Source organism: Dipteris shenzhenensis, chromosome 1, assembly GCF_047967505.1.
Source record: "Dipteris shenzhenensis isolate YYH24624 ecotype China chromosome 1, Dip_SZ_1.0, whole genome shotgun sequence".
Taxonomy (NCBI): domain Eukaryota; kingdom Viridiplantae; phylum Streptophyta; class Polypodiopsida; order Gleicheniales; family Dipteridaceae; genus Dipteris; species Dipteris shenzhenensis.
This window is the reverse complement of record NC_141596.1, coordinates 32,833,663-32,853,144: the sequence shown is the minus strand read 5'-3', so window position 1 is coordinate 32,853,144 and position 19,482 is coordinate 32,833,663. Positions and strand designations below refer to the sequence as shown.

Sequence of the window (19,482 nt, the reverse complement as noted above, 5' to 3'; positions counted from 1 at the left end):
GGATATACTGAGTGGGAGGTGTCTCTTATCATGCCCTTAAAAATTAATACCCACTAAATTCCGAGAAAAAAGTAGACACTAAATAAGTAAGAAGACTGCATTGGAGTGGCGTAAAGATGCACTCAAGTACTCCAAATTTTGTATTTTGCATTTTATTATTATTTATTATCTTTTGTTGTTCCTGTAGTGACCCTCCATATCATCATTAGTGGAATAGCATCAAGAAAAGACTTACTAAATACCCTAGTATTTCTGAGTCCAAATAAACTATAAAACTTGCCCCCTTGCAACAGCCCAATCCCCCTGCCATCGAAACGGTTTATCCCTTAGAAGAACCGTAAGGAAAGCAAAAAGAGATCCACCACTAACTTGCCAAAATTTTTTCCAGATTGCACTAAAAAACTTGCAATTCAAAAAGAGGTGACCATTATTCTCAAGGGCTATGTGGCATCAATGGCATAATGGGGAACCTTTGCCAATAGCTACAACCATGTATGCTATCCACACAACTTTGTGAATGATTGGCCATAATAGGCAAGGTTTCTTTTCTCGAATTCTTCTATCCCAGATCCTTTCAAACTTGCCTCTCCAAACATTCAAACCATCCTTCTTGACCATTTTTTATTTAGCATTTCCCGCATGCCTAATTGATTGGGAAAAATAGGAACTGGCAACAATCTTTTTTTACCTATGCAATGAAATTCTGTAGGGCCTCAGTTTGCTTGCCTTCCATCTATGCTAGGGATACTCTGTCCTAGACTTACATTACAAATTTAATTAACAAAAGATCTTTCCAAATATCTTTCCATAGACATATCCCTTTTTTATTTAATTTGAGAGAGTGCTTAAGTTCCCCATGCTAAAGACGCTTGTCCTTCCTAGTGATAGAAGACTAGATGGAGCCTTTAAAAGTAAAGGTTCTAGTCTCCCTAGAGAAACCTCTCTAAATATTGAAACTTCCTAGCATTTCCTGACCTTTCCACATGGCCTTCCACAAACCTGAGCCATTGGACAAGCAAGGTTCATCTGCAAAGAGGGTAGACAATTCTTCCAAACTTTACATCTGATAGGCCTAGTTTGACCAAAATGTCTCCATCTCTTCTCTATAGCTGATATCAACTAGGGTTTACGAAAGTGGGATTGCAAACCTACAATAATTTCATACAAAGTTGCTTAAATGATAAGGGAGTTTTTCACGGCTTTGTAATACATCACCCATAAGGGATTCTCAATTGAGTTATATCATGCTTTGTTTTCATAAATAGATGTTAGTTTTGTAATTTAACTCCTCCCCATGTGTAGTTCTAATGCTACTTTCGTTTCTGTAATAGTAAACTTCTTAGCGCTTAATTTAGTGCCCTTATTTTTGCAAATTCATTAGAATTAGCATGGCATGTCATTGAGGACCTGTACCTCTAAGCTACCTTTGCACTCTTCAAGCATTTTCTCAATAATTTGTTGCATTACCAAAAAAATCAACCATTTCAAACACTCCTTGCACCATAAAGGCAATTAACATCTCCCTAAATAACAATTCAATTTCTTTTCCACCATCTCGCACATTGCCGAAGTCAAGCTCCTTATCAAGGTTTCGACAAGAATCAAATCAATTCACTCGAAGGCATTACTCAAGTCCAAGCCATTAAGCTCACTCAAAATGCCACCAACCCTTCCGATTCTTGTAGATTAATTCCTCACTATTTTTTTCCAAAGAAAATAATGCTTGAAAAACCAACCAAACAAATCAATAATCCGAAACACACTAATCATGGGAAAATGAGAGAAGTGGTTGTCAATATGTTTCCAAAGAATGCTCACTCCCTAGGGAATCTATGGAACAATGGCTAACCAAGGAGTACTATACATCCACAAAATGCCTCGCTCGACAAAACATAAAAGATACTTGTAATTCGAGGATCACCCTAATCCTGAAGTCCCTCGGCTCCCAGATGGCAGGCAAGGTGTCGATGACATCCTACCAAATGGCAACAAGGATGGCTACCCATGATCCTCTTGCAAAGGCAAAGGGCACAAGTGCGTCACATCTTGTGCCTCTATCCTTGATCGTGTAGGCTAGAGAGACTAGATCAATGCAGAAGGCATGACACCTCTCCATCGACGAACCATCCCCCATGTAGAATCCCGTAACATACTAGCAACAATCCACAAGGCATCGTCCAAATGTGCTGCCTTGCAAGACAATCCCATAGACAATGCGGGATCATCTCTGGAACTTTGTCTACACATCGATGGCATCTACCATTTATTGCTCTAGCTATGGACCAATGTACAAACCTCTATGGACCACCATCCAAAAGAAATATACAAAATCTTCCATGGTTTGCAACTAGCCCAAAGGCGTGACCAAAACCAATAGACAACCTCCTAGGAAAGTTGTTGCTCAACCCGATGCCACTTCAAGAGAGAGCCAAGGTACTAACTCTAACTGAAGATGCTACCCAATGCGAGTCGTGTATGAGAAGGGCACCTCCACCCTCTTGGAGTGCCCTACTCTTAAAAGCCAAAACTACTCACCCAAATCCCACTACACCTCCCAAAGAGGCCGACCCTCCCATAACTAGAGACACCACCACATCCCATAGCATCCCATACCTAGCAAGGCTGATAGTCCAATTCTTGCCCAAGTGGCCCACTGAAATGTTCCTCTATCAATTCCTCTCACTGTTTGAGGCTTAACATTGACAAAATAGGCACCACTAGAATTCCTACACGTGGGAGCTTCCTTCCCTCCTAATCTTTGAGGACATACCAAGATCAAGACTAGTAGGCTATTAGGAGGTTGTTCCATGTGCACGCATTAAACCTATCACTTACACACTATGTGCGTGTGCAAGTATGTATCCACACACACGTCTCCTCGAACATGACTAAACTTGTGTAACCATGCTGCTATTTTAACCTCATGTTAGCCACCCAAGAGGTTGAGAACCACACATCATGGATAGCAAGTACTAGCTGTAGTCCACAAGCACGGCAACAGGAGCGATATGCATGTGCACTCGTGTGTGCACGTGCATGTCTCCACACATTCATATCTCCAAGAATGTCACCAAACTCATCCTCTACAAGCAAGCATTCTGCTGTGTTAACCTCATGCTAGCCACCCACAAGGTTGAGTACCATAAAATACATCATGCATAGCGGGGACTCGCTACTACGACAGCCCCCCCCCCCCCCCCCCATCTCATCAGCACCCAATGGTGGAGACAAGTCTAGGACACAATTTGGATGGTTCTTAAAGATGAACAATATTTGATTAGTATAGGCTTCCACATTATGGCTTCTGATCAAACTAACCACATGAACATCCCAGAATGTCATCAGAGGATGCTTGAAGCTACATTCTTGCACGACATCTCTTGTCATGCATCTGTGCTCTGCTGTTAGAAAATGATGTTTCTGATTATAATGCGAACATAAATTCATTAGCACTGTGTGAAGAGGCATGACTCCTGATTAAAAAGTCGAAGGTGCCCACTTCTTGCAAAAAAAAAAGTGGAAGGTGCCCACAAAACTCTGTGATTCCAATAAAAAAACTGTAGCTGTTTTATGGAGATCCATCTGGAAATAATAAATGCACCCTTCTATAGAGCATCAAATTACTGAAACCATGTGTAAACTAGTATAATGGCTTAAACCTGCAGTTCTAAAGTGTCTCCCTTAAATTGCTTCAATCTATATCACCTATTGTGGGATTATGGATATGTAAGTGAGAAGCCAATACATTAGAGGCCTCTGCAAGAACTTTATTTGTCTCAATTCTGAAGGACTATCTTGCAATGAATACTTTACATATGTGCACAAGGTGTGCCTCACCCGAAAATCAGTTGTAAAGAATTATAAACAGAATCTACAGCTCAACAGTATGTGTCTCCATATCTTACACTCCCCATCTCTCTCATTTACAGTAGTCAGTTTGGGTCCTGAAACCTACGACGTCACAAGTAGGTGCCTGGGATTATCCATAGTTAGAATTCCACCTCAACCTCAGAGGCTGTTTATGGCGCAAACCAAAAGAGGAAAAGAGTGCTCTCTTTGGGGACACATACGGAGTTGAAATCCTTACTATACAAATCATTTAGCAGCTATAAATGACCTTTAAACAGATGTACCCACAGCATGCCTTCTGGAATACCAAAAGGCCTGAAACAAGTCGCTATTCCAAAACCATAGCAAATTTGCTGTGCCCAAGGGCCATTGGTGACATTCAAATCTCACTCAATCTTTGGTCTCTTATTCAAATGCTCCAACTCTTGTCCTTGAGCTATTTGTTGAATCTCAGTACTCTGATTTCCTGCCTGTTATATTGGCACAATGATTCAGTAAACATTCACAGATCGCCTCAGTGACAAGAAGCAAAATTAGCCAGACACTCTACCTTTGTTGAACTAGTTGCCACTGCAGCCTTTCCCAAATTGATTTGGACAGAGATGTTGGCTTGGGATAAGTCTACTCCTGAAGTTTCTAGAGCCCTTGTAAGGGTGTCTAGCAACCTGCCAACCCCCCAAAGAAGAGTGTTGTTGAATCTCTCTCTTACAAATGCAGAAAAGGAATGTCACCCTTAAAAATGCTCTCCAAAAAATATATCTTAAAAACATATTAGCTGCTGGCAAACTGCACACCATAGTGGCTGCATGGCTTTCCGGTTTACTTATACCAAGATACAAAACAAGTTTGAACGATGTTCAAGTGGCCTGCCTTGAAATAAAAAGAAGAAAAAAAGGAGGAAAAGGTGGAGATCTTATGCCCACAACCAATCACAAAAAACCTCAGTAATTTTTTTTTGCGATTTTTAGCTTTCTCAAAACAAAACCGGTCACTATACCCTACCCTCCTTCAGGCAGGCCAAAAACAGTTAAAACCTTCCTTGCCCGTAAAAAAAGAGGAACACTTACTTTTGGGAGTATACAGTAGAGACATTGATGACACCACCTTGAACAATCACTGGTTCCCGTATGTCTTGGAAAGACCCCACTTTCAGCTGAGACTCGGATCTAAGAGCACCATTTATAACTCCACCACACTGTTCAGGAACAGTAACATCACCATTTTGCAACAGCCCAAAAGAAGATCCTGTGCCAGAAGGCGCCAGCTCTGCATCTAAATTTGCGAGGTCCTGCTTACACGTCTCACTGTTTGTAACGAGTCCATGATCCTTCCCTTTAAACTCTTGCTGCCTTGGTTCCTCCATACTGTGTTTTGCTTGAGCACGTGCTTGACTGTTTCCGTGAGACACAGGCAAAGCAGATTCTACATTGTTATAAGGAAGTGGTACGGCTTGCTTGTCAAAGGGCATAGGGCAGCTTGAAACATGGGATTCTGATGCCGAAGAAGGGACAGAATGATTAGCATGATTTAAAACTTTCCCACATGCTGTTTGAACAGGGAGCTGACTAGATGAAGAAACAGGTATTGGCTTTGTGATGGCACTTTTCTCAAGGATTAGATGGTGACCTTGTGCCCCTTGTGGTGTTCTTTCAACAGGCAAAGAACCATGCCCACTACTTGAAACTTCATGTTCAACTGGTGCTGCTAAAGAAGTCGAACTGGGTCCCCCTGAAGCGCTGTTGTCTGGGACTTGCTTCATGTCAAAAGGCATGGTTGATACTATCGGAATGTGCTCTTTCCCATAAAAGGGATCCATGAAGGAGCTACTAGTAATTAAGTCCCGGGCGCCAGAGTTCCTCTGAATAAGGAACCACGAACATTAATTCTAGTCAGTATTTAGGGAGCCCATGAATCCAATTTCACATACATAAAAGCATGAGATTGTCTGCACCTGAGGTACGTCCCATGAGATAGCTTTCAACCTTTCCTGCTGCCGTCCATGGTCTGTAGACTCATACTTTTGCACTTTCTCTTGTAGAACCTGAATGTATTCAATAACCTGTCGCAAAGTATACAATATAAGCATTCAATGCCAAATGATCTGTGACCTGGTCACTTAAACTCTGGAAAGTAACAATTGATGTGTACCTCAAGTAAAAAAGAAGCTTTGTCCCTTTTCTGATCATTATTAGGCACTAGTTGCCTTAACATTTGAAATCTGAAATTCAACAGAGCACATATGAGATGGTTGCAGACTCCGAGATCAATTATTTAAGCTAAGGTAAGGCAAAGTGGCCTGCCTGTCATTGATTTTGCTTCTTCTTCGCTGCTCTGTGGCTGAATGCTTAGACCTTGGAGTGTTTGCTTTGCAGTCATTGTTCTTGCCCTCCATCTTTTGCGATATATGATCTGAACCAAAATTCCATTACAACGAGTAAGAACATTTCAGTATTAAGCATACAACTCTTTGAGCAGCAGACAAGACATAGTCAAAAAACCTGATATGGCACAGTTTTAAGTAAATGTTGAGCTAATTTCACTGGATGTTTGAGGATGATGTCTCTCATTTGAGAATGACACATATGCAAAAATAGTAGAAATGACTACAAGTTTTCTGCAATACACACTCTGCCCCTTCAAAAAGTGCATGCAGAAAAGCCAGGCTCCACAATAACATTCTCAATCCATAAGCTGTGACTACTAGCTACAGATGCCCATGATAGGCCAATGGCCACTTCTGCATTAATCTAATGGTCTTTCAAATATATATACTCTGAAGAAACATTAGTTCAGAAGCTGCATTTGACTTAATTAACTTATCAATATGCTCATTCATATTTTCATAGAAACACACCCTCATGAATCATGAAAGTCACATTAGTTTGAAACATTGTCACATGACAACTCACGTCACTGACATCCATACGTACCAGCAATGTTTCAAAATATGCAACATATAGATGAATACATAAATTAGTAGCAGGGACTAGCTACAATTACATCCCTACCGATGTCATTAGCGCCCAACAGTGGGTGCAGAACAAAAGTATAAACAAATGCTCTCACACATACATATCCACACACCCACGCACACTTGAGCAACCATTTATACAAAAGTCTTCATACTGAGTTTCAGTCAGCACTGCAGATGCAGCTGTAACAAAGGCTAACACCATAGGACAAGGCTAATGAAAAAGTAGTCCACATTCTCTGCATTCAAGCTAAAACTGCATGTGAAAACTCTAAATTTTCATTTTAGTCTCTCCTAAACGAGCATTTCTAAGCAAAAGATGCTTTGAACAGAACGCTGATAGGGCACTTAAGATAGACAGAATTTATCGCAATATCAGCAGGCCGCAACATGGACAAAAACTTCATAAGGTGAAATTTGCATGTCCGCTAATACAGCAAGAACATATATCTAGACGAATCCAGGAACAAGCCCAGATTCATCTTTGGAAATCACAACTGTTTTCAACCTTGTGACTATTATGAGATTGAAACTGCACTATTCAAAATTCTGAAATCCTTTCTATATCAGACTTGACCCAAGTATACAAATCGCCAACTTTGCCTTCTGAACGCCTTGGTCAATGACGACAGATGTCAATCTGGACTGATTTCCAGTTGGAAACATATCCAATTAGTATTTGCTCCTGCTGGAGACAGGTCACAGCTGGACATCCAATGTCAGGTGCAGTACAAATTGAAGGAAGAACTTCTGGTCCTTGAAAAGTGGTGATATTTGGTGGTAGCTGCATAGCAGAATATGAAGAAAAATGCCATTTAAACTGAACTTAGTCTGCGAAGCACGAAAGGTTGTGGGAAACACGGTGTCTCCATATCGGGAGGGATGCACTCAACTAATTTTTTTGTACGAAAGGTTGTGGAAACAAGGTGTCTCCATATTGGGAGGGATGCACTCCAAACTAATTTATTTGCAATGGACATTGCTTCATTGATGGATCCCAATCACTCAAGATACAAGGAAGGCAAATGGAGTCACACACTCGACGCCCACTATGAGAAGGTAGGCATAGATCCTCGCACATATATTGAAGAACAAGTGGAAAAAAAATGTGAGACCGACTTGACTGATTCTTAAGAGGTTCAAAATTACTGGCAATCTTGCCTGAGAGATGCAAGGTAGGCTTCCAAAAAAGTGTTTTACCAAACACTAGATTAGGGGTGCACATGGAGAGTCTCAATCGGAGACAGCCTATATCTAGATGAATCCAAGAACATGCCCAAACTCATCTAAAAGCATGGTGCAGTTTCAATCTCATGATAGTCACTCATAAGGTTGAAAACCATAAACTCCATCACGCATAACAGGGACTAGCTACTATGACATCCCAACTGACGTCATCAGCGCCCAGCAGTGGGTGTAGACCATAGTATAAATATATGCTCTCACACTTACAAATCCACAGACCCCCACATACTGGGCATCTATTTATAGAAAGGTCTCGTACTGAGTTTCTGTCGATACTCAGGAGGTGAATGGCAGACTCAGCTATGACAGAGGCTAGCACTAAAGGAGAAATCTATCTTTCTAAACATCCTTTGTTGCCAAGTTTCTTGCAAGGATTTTAGTCCTGACTCCTATCTCATCTCGAATCACAAAAACTGTTATGTTCAAATTCAACCGTCTATCCAATTAATGGTAATGTCTCTTATCGAGGCTAGGATCCAAACAAAATAACTGGTCTCTTTAGAAGTGTGGATTGTATCTCCAACATAGTTCTCTCTAGAACTCTAGATTGTATCTCCAACATCTTTAACCTAGCATCTAAAAAAGTAGACAAGCCCTCCATGAGAGGGTTTGTTGAGACGTTGCGGAAGCAAGAGCAGGATCCCCACAAACAAATATGAGTGTGCCCAACTAACTTTGCAAGAGACAAAGTCTAGGTGGGCTTAAGTGTTCATATCAATATTCATGAGTAGGATGACAAGGACACTTCTTCAAGACCAAGTGCACGTGCTTTGCAAGGGCCAAACTCCAAATATCGAGACATTAGGGGACAGCTAATATAGGCAAAGGACGAAAGTGAGGACAGCCAAGGAGAAGGGTGATAATGATGAGACAACTGGAGGATTCTTATTCTGATGAGGAGATGCTGAAGGTTCTTAAGCTCTTCAACCAAATTACTCTTTTGGATACTACAACATCTTAGCTACAACCTTGAGTTTCTAGCTTTGACCTCTACTCCTAGACGTTGTTAATAACACACAGACTAATTTTGTACACATCCTACACACAAGCTGGGCTCTCAGCCCCTTGCAATCCTATTCCTTGACTTTGAGAAGGCCTAAAACAAGGTGAGTCGGACCTTCTTGGAGGGCACTATAAAGTGACTTGGCTTATCAAAGCAACGGGTAATAGCAATCGTTGCCTTGCGTGTTGACAGCTCCAACTAGACCTTGATCTCTAGTGACATCAAGGAAACCTTCTCTCTTTCACGCTTGATGAGGCAATGCTGCCCACTTGCCCCAGTCATATTTATATTTGTAACAAAGGCCTTAGGCTACTTTCTTCTGTCACAAGCACCTCATCTAGCCAAGGCATGTCTCTTGCTCTTGGATTCTGAGTTTCCCAATGACATGGACTTGCATGTGGAGGCTTCAACATGCCAGCCTATAGAGGGTGAGACCTCTACTAGGGGCATGCTATTTGGCTTCACAGACCAAGATTCACTCCATTAGATTAGTTGGTTTTTTTGCAGCCTGAGGAGAGACTCACACGAGGGGAAGATCTTGGCTTCAGGTGGATTCACAACTCAAGGCATTTCTTGGTTGTACAATCCCCCACACTTATTGTTGGGCCTTGGCATCGAATTTCACGACTCGAGGCATCCATACGTTGTACAATCCTCCGCACTGGTTGTCAGCTTCCAAAGGTACCATAGGTAGTGAGCTAGGACCTCTAGAGCTAGGATACAAGATAGCCAGCTCCCTATTTTAAGCCTCATGGATTGCCAAATTTAGGTGGTGTTTTCAAAGCTTCTAATACTTGATACGTTTCTAGAAGAAAAACATACATCCACACACACCCACACCCACACCAAGCTGTTGAGCATTCGTACGGTTTTCACCTAGGATATGGTGGCATGGTTGACAAAGGGGAGGCATGCTTTTGCCGCAGGGATGATCTCCCTGGCTTATCTAATAGACGGAGAGCAAATGATCAGAATCAGCTAAGATTGTCATGAGCCGTTCCCTTCGGCTCGTCAACGCTTGTAGCTCTCACAAGAAGACAAGGTTTGGGAGATGACAACCAACATCACAGCGTAGAATATCTAGGTTGCACGATAAAAACTTCTTATGGTGGGGAACATAATTGACCTTCGGCTACCTTTGTCCACATCCAACATGACATCATATGACTACATCTTGCTAGTTATCTGGGAGCAAGGCATGGTTCTAGACATGGCTACATGTATTTTCTATATTTTCACAACTCAAGGCATCCATTGGTTGTACAATCCCCCACATTGATTGCTGGCACAGATTTTTGCGACTTGAGGAATCCATTTAAGTCTCGTGGGTCGCTAGATTTAGGTGTTGTTTTCAATGCAAAGATAGCGCACGCACACACACTACGCACGCGCGCGCACGCACACACACGACGCACACCCACACCCCCCACAAGGTTGAAAACCATAAACACCATCACACATAGTAGAAGCTGGCTGGTATCACATCTCCACCGATGTGACCCACACTCTTTGCAATTGTGATAAGGGATGTGCCCCTTCATAAAAAGTCTCTCACGTGGGTCAATAGGTGTGGTGTGTCCCTTCTTGAAAAAGGGTTTGCAACCAATGAAAAGCTGTGTCTCGTTCTCCTGCAATGACCCAAGTACACAAAGGCAAGACCTAAGGGGTATATAGAGGACTCTGTTCTTTTGTGGAGCTTTCAGGCATGTAGTTGGTATTAGGGGGTTGAGGAGCTTTTCTATAGGCATGAGCAATGTTTACTCTCATATCATTGTAGGAAACCCTTGTAATCTATATCATGAGTGAACACAAGAGCATAGAAAAATGTAAATATTGAATCCGAATAAGATGCAATGATAGCTAATACTAGAGATTGAATTCGAATAGGATGTTAATTCTGCCTCCATAGAGTGAAAAAAAGGCGCGTGTTGATTCCACCTCCGTTATATAGAGTGAAAAATCACACTTTCAACGGCATGTGTCCCAAAAGGTATGTTCACAAAGAGGTGTGTTCACCTTGTGAAGGGCGTGAACAACATAATCGAATTGTCCATCTTGATATACCCTTGCACAGTGGTCAAAGATCATGGAACCCTTAAGCATGAGGGTAAACATGTGGCCTATTTAATTTTTGGAAGCCTGAGGGGCTGTGTAAAAAAATCAAAAGATAATGTTGTAAGCTGAATACTAAACAAGAAGTGTCCAAAAGTTTACCCTTGACATCACTTAAGCCCCCTTCCATCCCATCCATCGGTGTAAACACGTTAGATGACAGCTCCATGGTTCCATTAGGGTGGCGATAAGTAGCCTCTTCAACACCATAGCTGTTTGTACTGCTCACACGAAGACGATTCATGAGGCTTGTAGTTACCAACCCAGGTGGTATAATATTTCCACTAACAAGCTTGGAGCAATGGTCCAAGGGTTGCAAAAAGTCTTGGGTTGCAACAGATCTTAACAAGCCTGCAAATGACAGGGCATACATCAGCTCATGCTATCTAAGCACTTGCCCACTCTTACGCCTCATTGGGCACAATCCAGATGATCTAAGGAACGATAAATACAATTCCGGCTTGGATCCAAAAAAAAAAACCTTGGGCAGCTGCTGTTTCGATTTTCCCTACAGGTACAGCACTTTTGTAGAGTGACAGGAAATCATGAGTGGTCGCTTCCTTTGCTCCTGCACAAAACCCAACATGTAAGAGCACAGCCCAACTCAAGACTGCGATACAAAGAGTCGGCAGCCAACGAAAGGTAGAAGCGACCTTCATGTACAGGAGTTTGAGATAACTGTGGCAGCTCCAAGTTCAAAGGTGTCCGGTGTGTAGATGGCCCCAGCCGCATGTCTTGCGATGCAATCGAATTGCTAGAAGTCACTCCAACCACAGAACCCACAGGGCTCCCTACACCTCTTTCTACCAGTTCTACAGACTCAGAAGGCACTGTGCCCGCTGCTGTATTTGGCAGGGCCATACACGTTAAGATGTTCCGAGCACACCACCCTGGAAGACCTGTAAAACGACCATCTAAGAGCCCCAAGGATTCCGTGCAACGATAGGGAGCTTTTCGTCGAATTGTGTCTCGAACTCGTGTTTTCAGAGTGGTCTCTCAGCTTCGTGGAGCGTCGGAACGATCTCAACTTGATGAAAAATCCAGGAGGAAAAAGAGTGCGCTCCTCGGTCTAAAAGGCAGGATCGCGCTGTCCCTTCCCCAGGCGAAACAAGGAGGACTAAAAGATTTGCAGCCAAAACCCAGGTTCATGACAGATCGTCACAGATGAAAGACAGCATTGGTCAATGAAGAGCAAAGGGAGGGAGCTGGGGGAGGAAAGTGCAAGGGCAAAAATTGAAGGCAGGGAAGGGGGGGTTGGGGAAAAGCTGATGGAAAGGGGGGGGGAGGCAAGGTTTGGGTGGGACGGTGAGCAGGGGAGTGAAAAGAGCGTCTTTTGGTGAATTCTCTTTTCAACAAAGCGGTAAAAGCGAGCAAGGGAGGGGGGGGCGGCAGCCTGTGCAGGGCATGCTCCCCTTGTCTCCCATCGCCATCGCCATCGCCATCGCCATCGCTGCGTGGCACATGGTCTCTTTCGACTTCCTTTCAGCTTTGCCTGTTCCCCTTCCTCACCTGTTGTTGCCGCAGAAACCATCCGGATTTCGGATTTATCTCACATTCACTTGCTCTCGAAGTCCTCCCTGATTGAGCCAGCAATTCGTCAGCGCGGGGCCTCCATACGCTCTCCTCCCTCTTTCTCTCCTCATCAATTTCCACTGTCCACTGTTCCCATTCCCCCTCCTTCCTCTGATCTCTGCCTCTCCTCTGCGAGGTTTGATTGAAAATTACAGCGTAATCTGCCCGTCATCTTCTCTTTGAAATTCTCTCTCTCTCTCTCTCTCTCTCTCTCTCTCTCTCTCTCTCTCTCTCTGTGAAAATTACAGCGTAATCTTCCCGTCATCTTCTCTTTGAAATTTGCTCGCTCTCGCTCGCTCGCTCGCTCGCTCGCGCTCTCTCTCTCTCTCTCTCTCTCTCTCTCTCTCTCTCTCTCTCTCTCATTTTTCATCCGTTACCGTTCCCAACTTCCCAAGTTCCCATCCCACACAGTAATAGAAACCTTTCCAACAGATAAAACATCAGGATCGTGCGCTCCCGTAAGATTTGGTTGGCGCAGCATCTCACAGGAGAATTGGAGTAAAGGGACCATGAAGACGTGGAGCAATGCTTACCTCAAGAGGCAAAGGACGCCCGTCCACCTGCGCCGCGTGCTCCAGCAGCACGCTCCTCCTCGTGACTACGACTGTTCAACTGCTCGCCATCACCCCTGCTTTGTTAGGTTATTGTCTCCGGATTGGAAACGAGGGATGACGATTTCCAAGAGCAACAACACAGTTTTCGACAGTTCGCCATGGCTCTGATTGAGCTACTGTTCGCCGTAGCCATAGCCAGTAGGGTGAGCTCTGCTTCATTAGGGTTTCAACTAGATTAGGGTTTGCAAAAACCCACACCTTAATCCCCAAAAAAAAAAACCCATCCCGTAACCTGACCATTGTGGTATAGAGTCATGGTTACTTTGGTGCATCCCAAGCTCGAGCACTTGAGGCACATTGCGTTGCGCAATCTTCTGTGCGGGTGTTTACACACTCGCCCCGTGAGATGGAGCGATTGGCAGCCCAGATTGGCTCTACCCATCAGGTTTGCGCAGTGGACATGTTTGCCTCTTGGGTGCGCACCCTCAGTGTGTAACATGACTCATGTGCGCAAATTGGAGCTCTCCACCCTTTCAACTAGCATATTTGAGAGTGTCATCAACGAATTCAATTCAATTGTGAGATCCTGTTTTTAAGCATAGCATCGTCATTGCCATCAATCTTGCCTTAGATAACAAGCCCCTACTCTTACTAGTACATTTGCTCAAATCTACTCTCCCTTTCATGAGAACAATTCGACATGCTACTTTTTTATGCAGATTCCTCCCGCATTAGGACGGGTCTTGGACCAACTTCACCCACGAGAATGCCTCAAATCACAATTGGTTCACAACTTTGAAAACGTAAACCAATAAATGTCATGCATTTTATCGCCTCTCAATGCTTGCATCATACGCACGACCTAAGGGTTCCTCATTTATGTGGTCAATCCATACTAACCGTTGCATGTACACACTTCCTTAGTCGAGAGCCGCGCAAGATCACACAATCTTAATAGGTTTGTGAGACATGAATAGGGTAGTCATCATGCTCTGTACCACTGCCCATCAACGTTCTCTAGTTAAGAATTCTCAATGTAGCATTTTCCCACCACTAAGTAGCTACCAACTTACAGTACTATTGTTGAGGATCTAAGATCACATTCTCACATGGGCTCTCCATAAGATATAGAGATGGAAAGCAAGTACAAGGAGGGTGTTATGTTGGATGTACGGCATCAGGTGGTGGGAGAGACTCCGAGTATTAGGCCACACCACCATCGAGTCGATGCCCAACTATGTATGGCTGCTCTTACCCAAACCAAGCACCCGTCAGTTTTTGGAGTTTTATCATGGTGAGCTAAGGGCCTTCAAGTTCCGAAGCAAGGCACACATGTCGGGTCCGTCACGGTCCTGGTATCTCCTCCACTCTCTAGTTAGTTATAGAGCAGGGAGTCCACACTTGAGGAGGCACCGAATACATAAGGTGGGGGGAAAGACTTCTCCATGAGTTGTTTGGTGGGTGTTAGCCTCACACAGGAAAACTAGTACTCAAAACAAATGAAGGCAAGCACTTTGAATGCTACTCTTACACAACAATGTCCAGCACCAACAATGAAGATAGTTTTTGCTACTTGCCTCTTGGCAAATGTTCTTGAGAGATGCAAGGTTCGGCGTAAAAATATGAGTGAGTATGAATTTGAGTATATGTAATTCATTCCCCTATTTTGTCTAATTGATGACACTTATTCTTTAATAAATATTTATATTTTGAGAATGTATAGTGGGTGCTATATTGTGGATGAAAATGAAAAATTATGGATTGTATAGACTAAGTGAGCTTTTAAGTAGTTTTGTTGTCTCTCACTTTAGTTGGAAGTTTTGTTCCTTAGGAAACAATAATTGTGATCAACTTGGAACCACTAGAACACTACTGCCACTTCAAAACAAAGCTATCCATTACCTCAAATGTAGGAAAAAAAGTGTTTGCGAATTTGGCTTTGGAGTTAGTGCATGTTCACGAGCAAGGCACTCAAGGCTAAATTTTTTTTTTCAATGGATGGCTAAACTAGCGTGCTTGAGACCCCCTCAAAAAAAACCCAAAAAATCTAAAATAGAAAAAGAGCTAATAGCTAAAATAAAAAGACCGTGGCAGCTGCTCCCTGGTTTACGAGCACGTGGCCATCTTTCCAGTGTTTCCATGGCACACATGTTACCATTTACCGACACGTGTCCATTTTATCTCTACTTATAGCGTCATGCGTGACAACGGTGGCCATAAAATCGAAAAGTAAGCATCGTTGTAAAGGGCGACTCACGGCGGGCCCGTGGTCTGTTTATAACTTACAACCAACCTTTCCTTTTTTGTAAATTGAATCACAACTCAAACGGTTTTCCAAGTCAAAATCAAGGACCACGTCTCCACATGGTCAATGCTTGCATCCATGATCCCCCCCACATGCTAGCGAGTGCTTTCTCACATCGTCCATGGACATCCCGAGAGAATCAAGGCTGCAAAATAGCGTAATGGCATGAGAACAAGTGATATTTAAGAAGAGGTGAACGTTCTAGGATTGCATCTGGCAAACTTTTCAAGATTTGTCCAATCTAATGGCCGAATTCTTTGCTTTCGGCTAAATTTCGCAATGTTAGCCATGTTAATAGATGCCCTCAGGCCACTGTGAATATGAGGGAAACCTCCCAATTTTGATGATCCTGCACTTGATGGTATAGAATCGCCCTACGTGGGAATGCTCTAAGTGCTCGATTACTCATTGCTCCATGAATGCAGGGCTCCACTGGCTCCATGAATGCAAGGCTTCTAGCTCGGTCGTTGCATACAATGTCTAATTAGAAGGTTCGATTCTAATGGGATATGAAAACATATTGACAGAGGGCCAAACATATATGCATTTCTTGGGGCAAGATGTTAAGTAGGCATTGAAGGAGAACACATCTATACAACTACCATCTCATGCCAAGTATTGCTTGCTTCTGCCCATTGAGCATGTCGTGGAAATGCACTCTTACATGGTCATGTGGGGTAATGTTTAGGGTTTGGGGTCTAAGTAACATGGGAAAGTAACTTTTTCCAATAAAAACCTTTTCCTACCGTGTCATTAGGGCTCACCTTACCCTTACAATTACCACTTTTCACTTTTATCCTCTCTTGCCTTTTCACACTTTCCCTCACCTCTCCTCCCATTTTACACCTCTCCTCTTCCCCTTTAATGTTTATTGGAAGCTATTATTGTTTGACCTACTTTACATTTTCCATAACGTGTGGGGGACTTAGTGGTTGTGACACCTTGCTTGTAAAGGCAAACCCGAGTGTCATATTTTTCATTTGCTTAAGGCTCCTTTTTTTTGCAAGGCCTGTGGTGAAGTCACCAGTTATCTAATAGGGATTGTAGCCTAGCAAAGTAGAGGAAGTTTGGCTTGACCTCCTCTATGGGGCCACAAAAGAAGAAAAAGGAAAGCATTTGTGAATGGCATTTATGTAGCCATTGCATTTTAGCATCAAAGCACATTGTGCTGACTCAAAAAACCTATGTAATTTCCATAGAAGAAACTATCATCAATATAAATATAATTACTATTACTAAAAAAGCATAAGAACTTTTAAAAGCTATCCTACCTAATCTACATTTTGACAAGTAGCATGTCGATGGGATGTCAGCAAAGTTTATGGCCTCTCTTTTGATATCATGTGTTTGCATGTCTTGTCCACTATTTTGAGAACCCTACCATGGAGTGTGCAACTTTTTCCCTTTTGAAAATTATACATATCAAACCAACTTGATTAGTGCCTTTCCTTAAGCTTAAGAAACTAGATCTTCTAGAATCATTCAACTCTCTTCTTAAGGAGGTGTATCTCTCAGCTTTGGAATTCAAAAGAAGCTTTCAAATGGCTTGAAGGCCTTTGATTGGGCTCAAAAATTCAAAAGGATGGAACTATGATGGGAAGTTAGTAAAGAGAAAGGATGTGAGTCTAGCCTAGATATTTTGTGTACACAAATGCACTTGCACATCTCAACATCATCTTTGTTTTTCCATTTCTCAATAATATCTCAACCACAATTCTCATATTCAAAGAAACCTTCTTTATAAAACGTGCCATTTTTTTTCTTTTTTAAGAAATCGTGTCCCATGTTGCCTTCTTATTTCTCAATTTGGTATGCTTACCAACAAGTTTTATTATCCCTATTCAATCTCTCATTATAGTCATTCCCAATAAAAGTCATGTTCATTTCTCCTAATGTGTAATTTGTCCAAAACATTTTACATTTCATGTTTTTTTGTTTACCTTTTCCACTCCAACCACACAATGTTAACTTGACTTAGTTAAGTGATTGTCATGAAAACTTTAGCACTTTGCTAATTGATTGTGATGAAAATTTGTCCCCCAAAGCCTGCTTTCTATGTGGGACAGGAGAAGGGAAATACCGGAGGCACTGGAGTTGGAGCTTCCTAATGAATGGAGCATTTTTGTTGAAGTTCGTTTCGGAGTCTTCCCAGATGCGTGCTATTTCCATAAATGAAGTGGTCATTTTGCTAGAGAGTGTCCTAAACGTGGCAGACCTAAGAAGAACGAACCGACTGCTTCATCGGAGGGAAAAAAGGCGATGGAAGGCCCATTGGTTGAGGACACGTGAAGTGGTCATTTTGCTAGGTCCTGAACGTGGCGGCCCTGAGAAAAACGAACTGGTTGCTTCATCGGAGGGAAAAGAGGGGGAAAAGGCGATGTAAGGCCCAGTGGTTGAGGACATGGGGCAAACACAGGTGGTGCATGCGCTTCCATGGGTAGCAAATGTCCAAGTGGATAAGGTCTAGGGAGAAACATCCCAATAAGGTAAATCTCCTAAAGCGAACCCCAAAGGCAGAGCTGAAGACTTTAAAAAGTTTACAGAGGTGGCAGAGAAGAAGAAGCTGGACTGTAGAACCATGCATGAAGGTAATCAGGGTGAAAGAAGCTTCAGAAGGGCTGAATCCCTCAGAGATGTCAAGAGAAGAGCAAGAAGAGGTGGAGCTTTTGTCAACATCTACGCTCCACTGGCGCAGGAGATGGATCGAGATGATGACTATGACAAGGGCTGAAGCGAAGGCCAGAAGGCCACAAATAGCTTGCATCTCATGGAACATAAGAGGTGCATGCGCTCTCTGGAAACAGCAAGTGGTCAGGAGATTACTCAGTGTACATAAGCCGAAGGTTTTAGCAGGAGATGAAGACAGGAGACAAAAATCTCGATGGAATGTGCATTCGGGGTTATAGTTGCATTAGCAACTACCCTCAGGCAGGGAAGGCGGGGACTGCTCTCGTGATTAGTGAGCAACTCTCGGTACTGTCTATTGAAACCAGTTCTTGAGGGGAATACGTGGCTACGCAACTCCCCTTTCAGGAGGTCAAGTTTGTGGTTATTTCAATTTACGCCCCGAATAGTTCTGTTGAGAGAATAGCCTTGTGGGGAAGGTTAAGGACACTTGTTGAGGGAAAACAAGCCTTGTTACTTGGAGATTGGAACTTGGTCCTCAGTGCTCGAGACTGGTCGCATGAGAGTGCAAAAGGTACAACCAACGAAATGGACGCTTGGCAACTCTTTGAGAAGAGCTGCAACCTGATCGACTGGGTATCTTTTGATAGTCTTAATAGCCTATGTGTCTTCACTTGGAACAATAAGCAAGTTGGTAGTGTATGGAGAACTACTCACCTCAACAGGATTTACTTCTCACAGGGTGTGTGGTGGATAAAACTTGTCGAATTTGAAATTAGATTGAAAGCCTTTCTGGTTGACATGCCTCACAAAGTGCTAGACTTTGAAGCGACTATGCTATAGAAACCATTCTCCGAAGGAGAGGTAAAATTCACAGTTATGCAAATGGCTAAGGAGAAAGCTCCTAGCCCTGGTGGTATTCCTGCTAAATTCTTTCAAGTATATTGGGATACATGCAAAACTTAGTTGGTTAAGCTCATTAATCGGTGCAAGGTTAAGGGCGAGATGCCCATAGAGTTAAACACAGGTGTGATAAAATTGATTCCTAAGTCCCATAATAGGCTATCTCCAAGAAAATGGAGACTGTTGTCAATGCTCAACACGGTCTATAAAGTGATAGCCATGTTTTTGGCTAAAAGGATCAAGTTCCTTTTGTCAGGGCTCATTCACCCACACCAATTTGGTTTTGTTAATAGCAAAAACATTCATGAAGCAGTTCTGAATGCAATGTTAGCTATGGATTATG

The 19,482-nt window shown here is 42.8% G+C and overlaps 1 protein-coding gene across 3 annotated transcripts; it reads right to left on the bottom strand.

The window, feature by feature from the left end:
• Positions 1-3,597: 3,597 nt before the first annotated feature.
• Positions 3,598-12,439, bottom strand: LOC147905720 (transcription factor BIM2-like). 3 transcript variants are annotated; one of them, XR_015540945.1, is made up of 10 exons: positions 11,834-12,439; positions 11,662-11,748; positions 11,283-11,531; positions 6,150-6,258; positions 5,998-6,067; positions 5,801-5,908; positions 4,917-5,707; positions 4,400-4,514; positions 4,145-4,319; positions 3,598-3,973 (listed from the first exon to the last, which is right to left on the bottom strand). XR_015540945.1 is itself a non-coding variant. In XM_087374280.1 (10 exons), exons 1-10 carry the CDS (start codon positions 12,039-12,041, stop codon positions 4,236-4,238), a joined length of 1,686 nt encoding a protein of 561 aa, XP_087230406.1. In that variant the 5' UTR covers positions 12,042-12,439; the 3' UTR covers positions 3,599-4,235. The 3 variants fall into 3 exon arrangements, 2 of the variants coding, with proteins under 2 accessions (XP_087230406.1, XP_087230407.1); XM_087374280.1 differs by having other exon boundaries at positions 3,599-4,319; positions 4,917-5,340; positions 5,476-5,707; XM_087374281.1 differs by lacking the exon at positions 11,283-11,531 and having other exon boundaries at positions 3,599-4,319.
• Between the last annotated feature and the right edge of the window lie 7,043 nt (positions 12,440-19,482).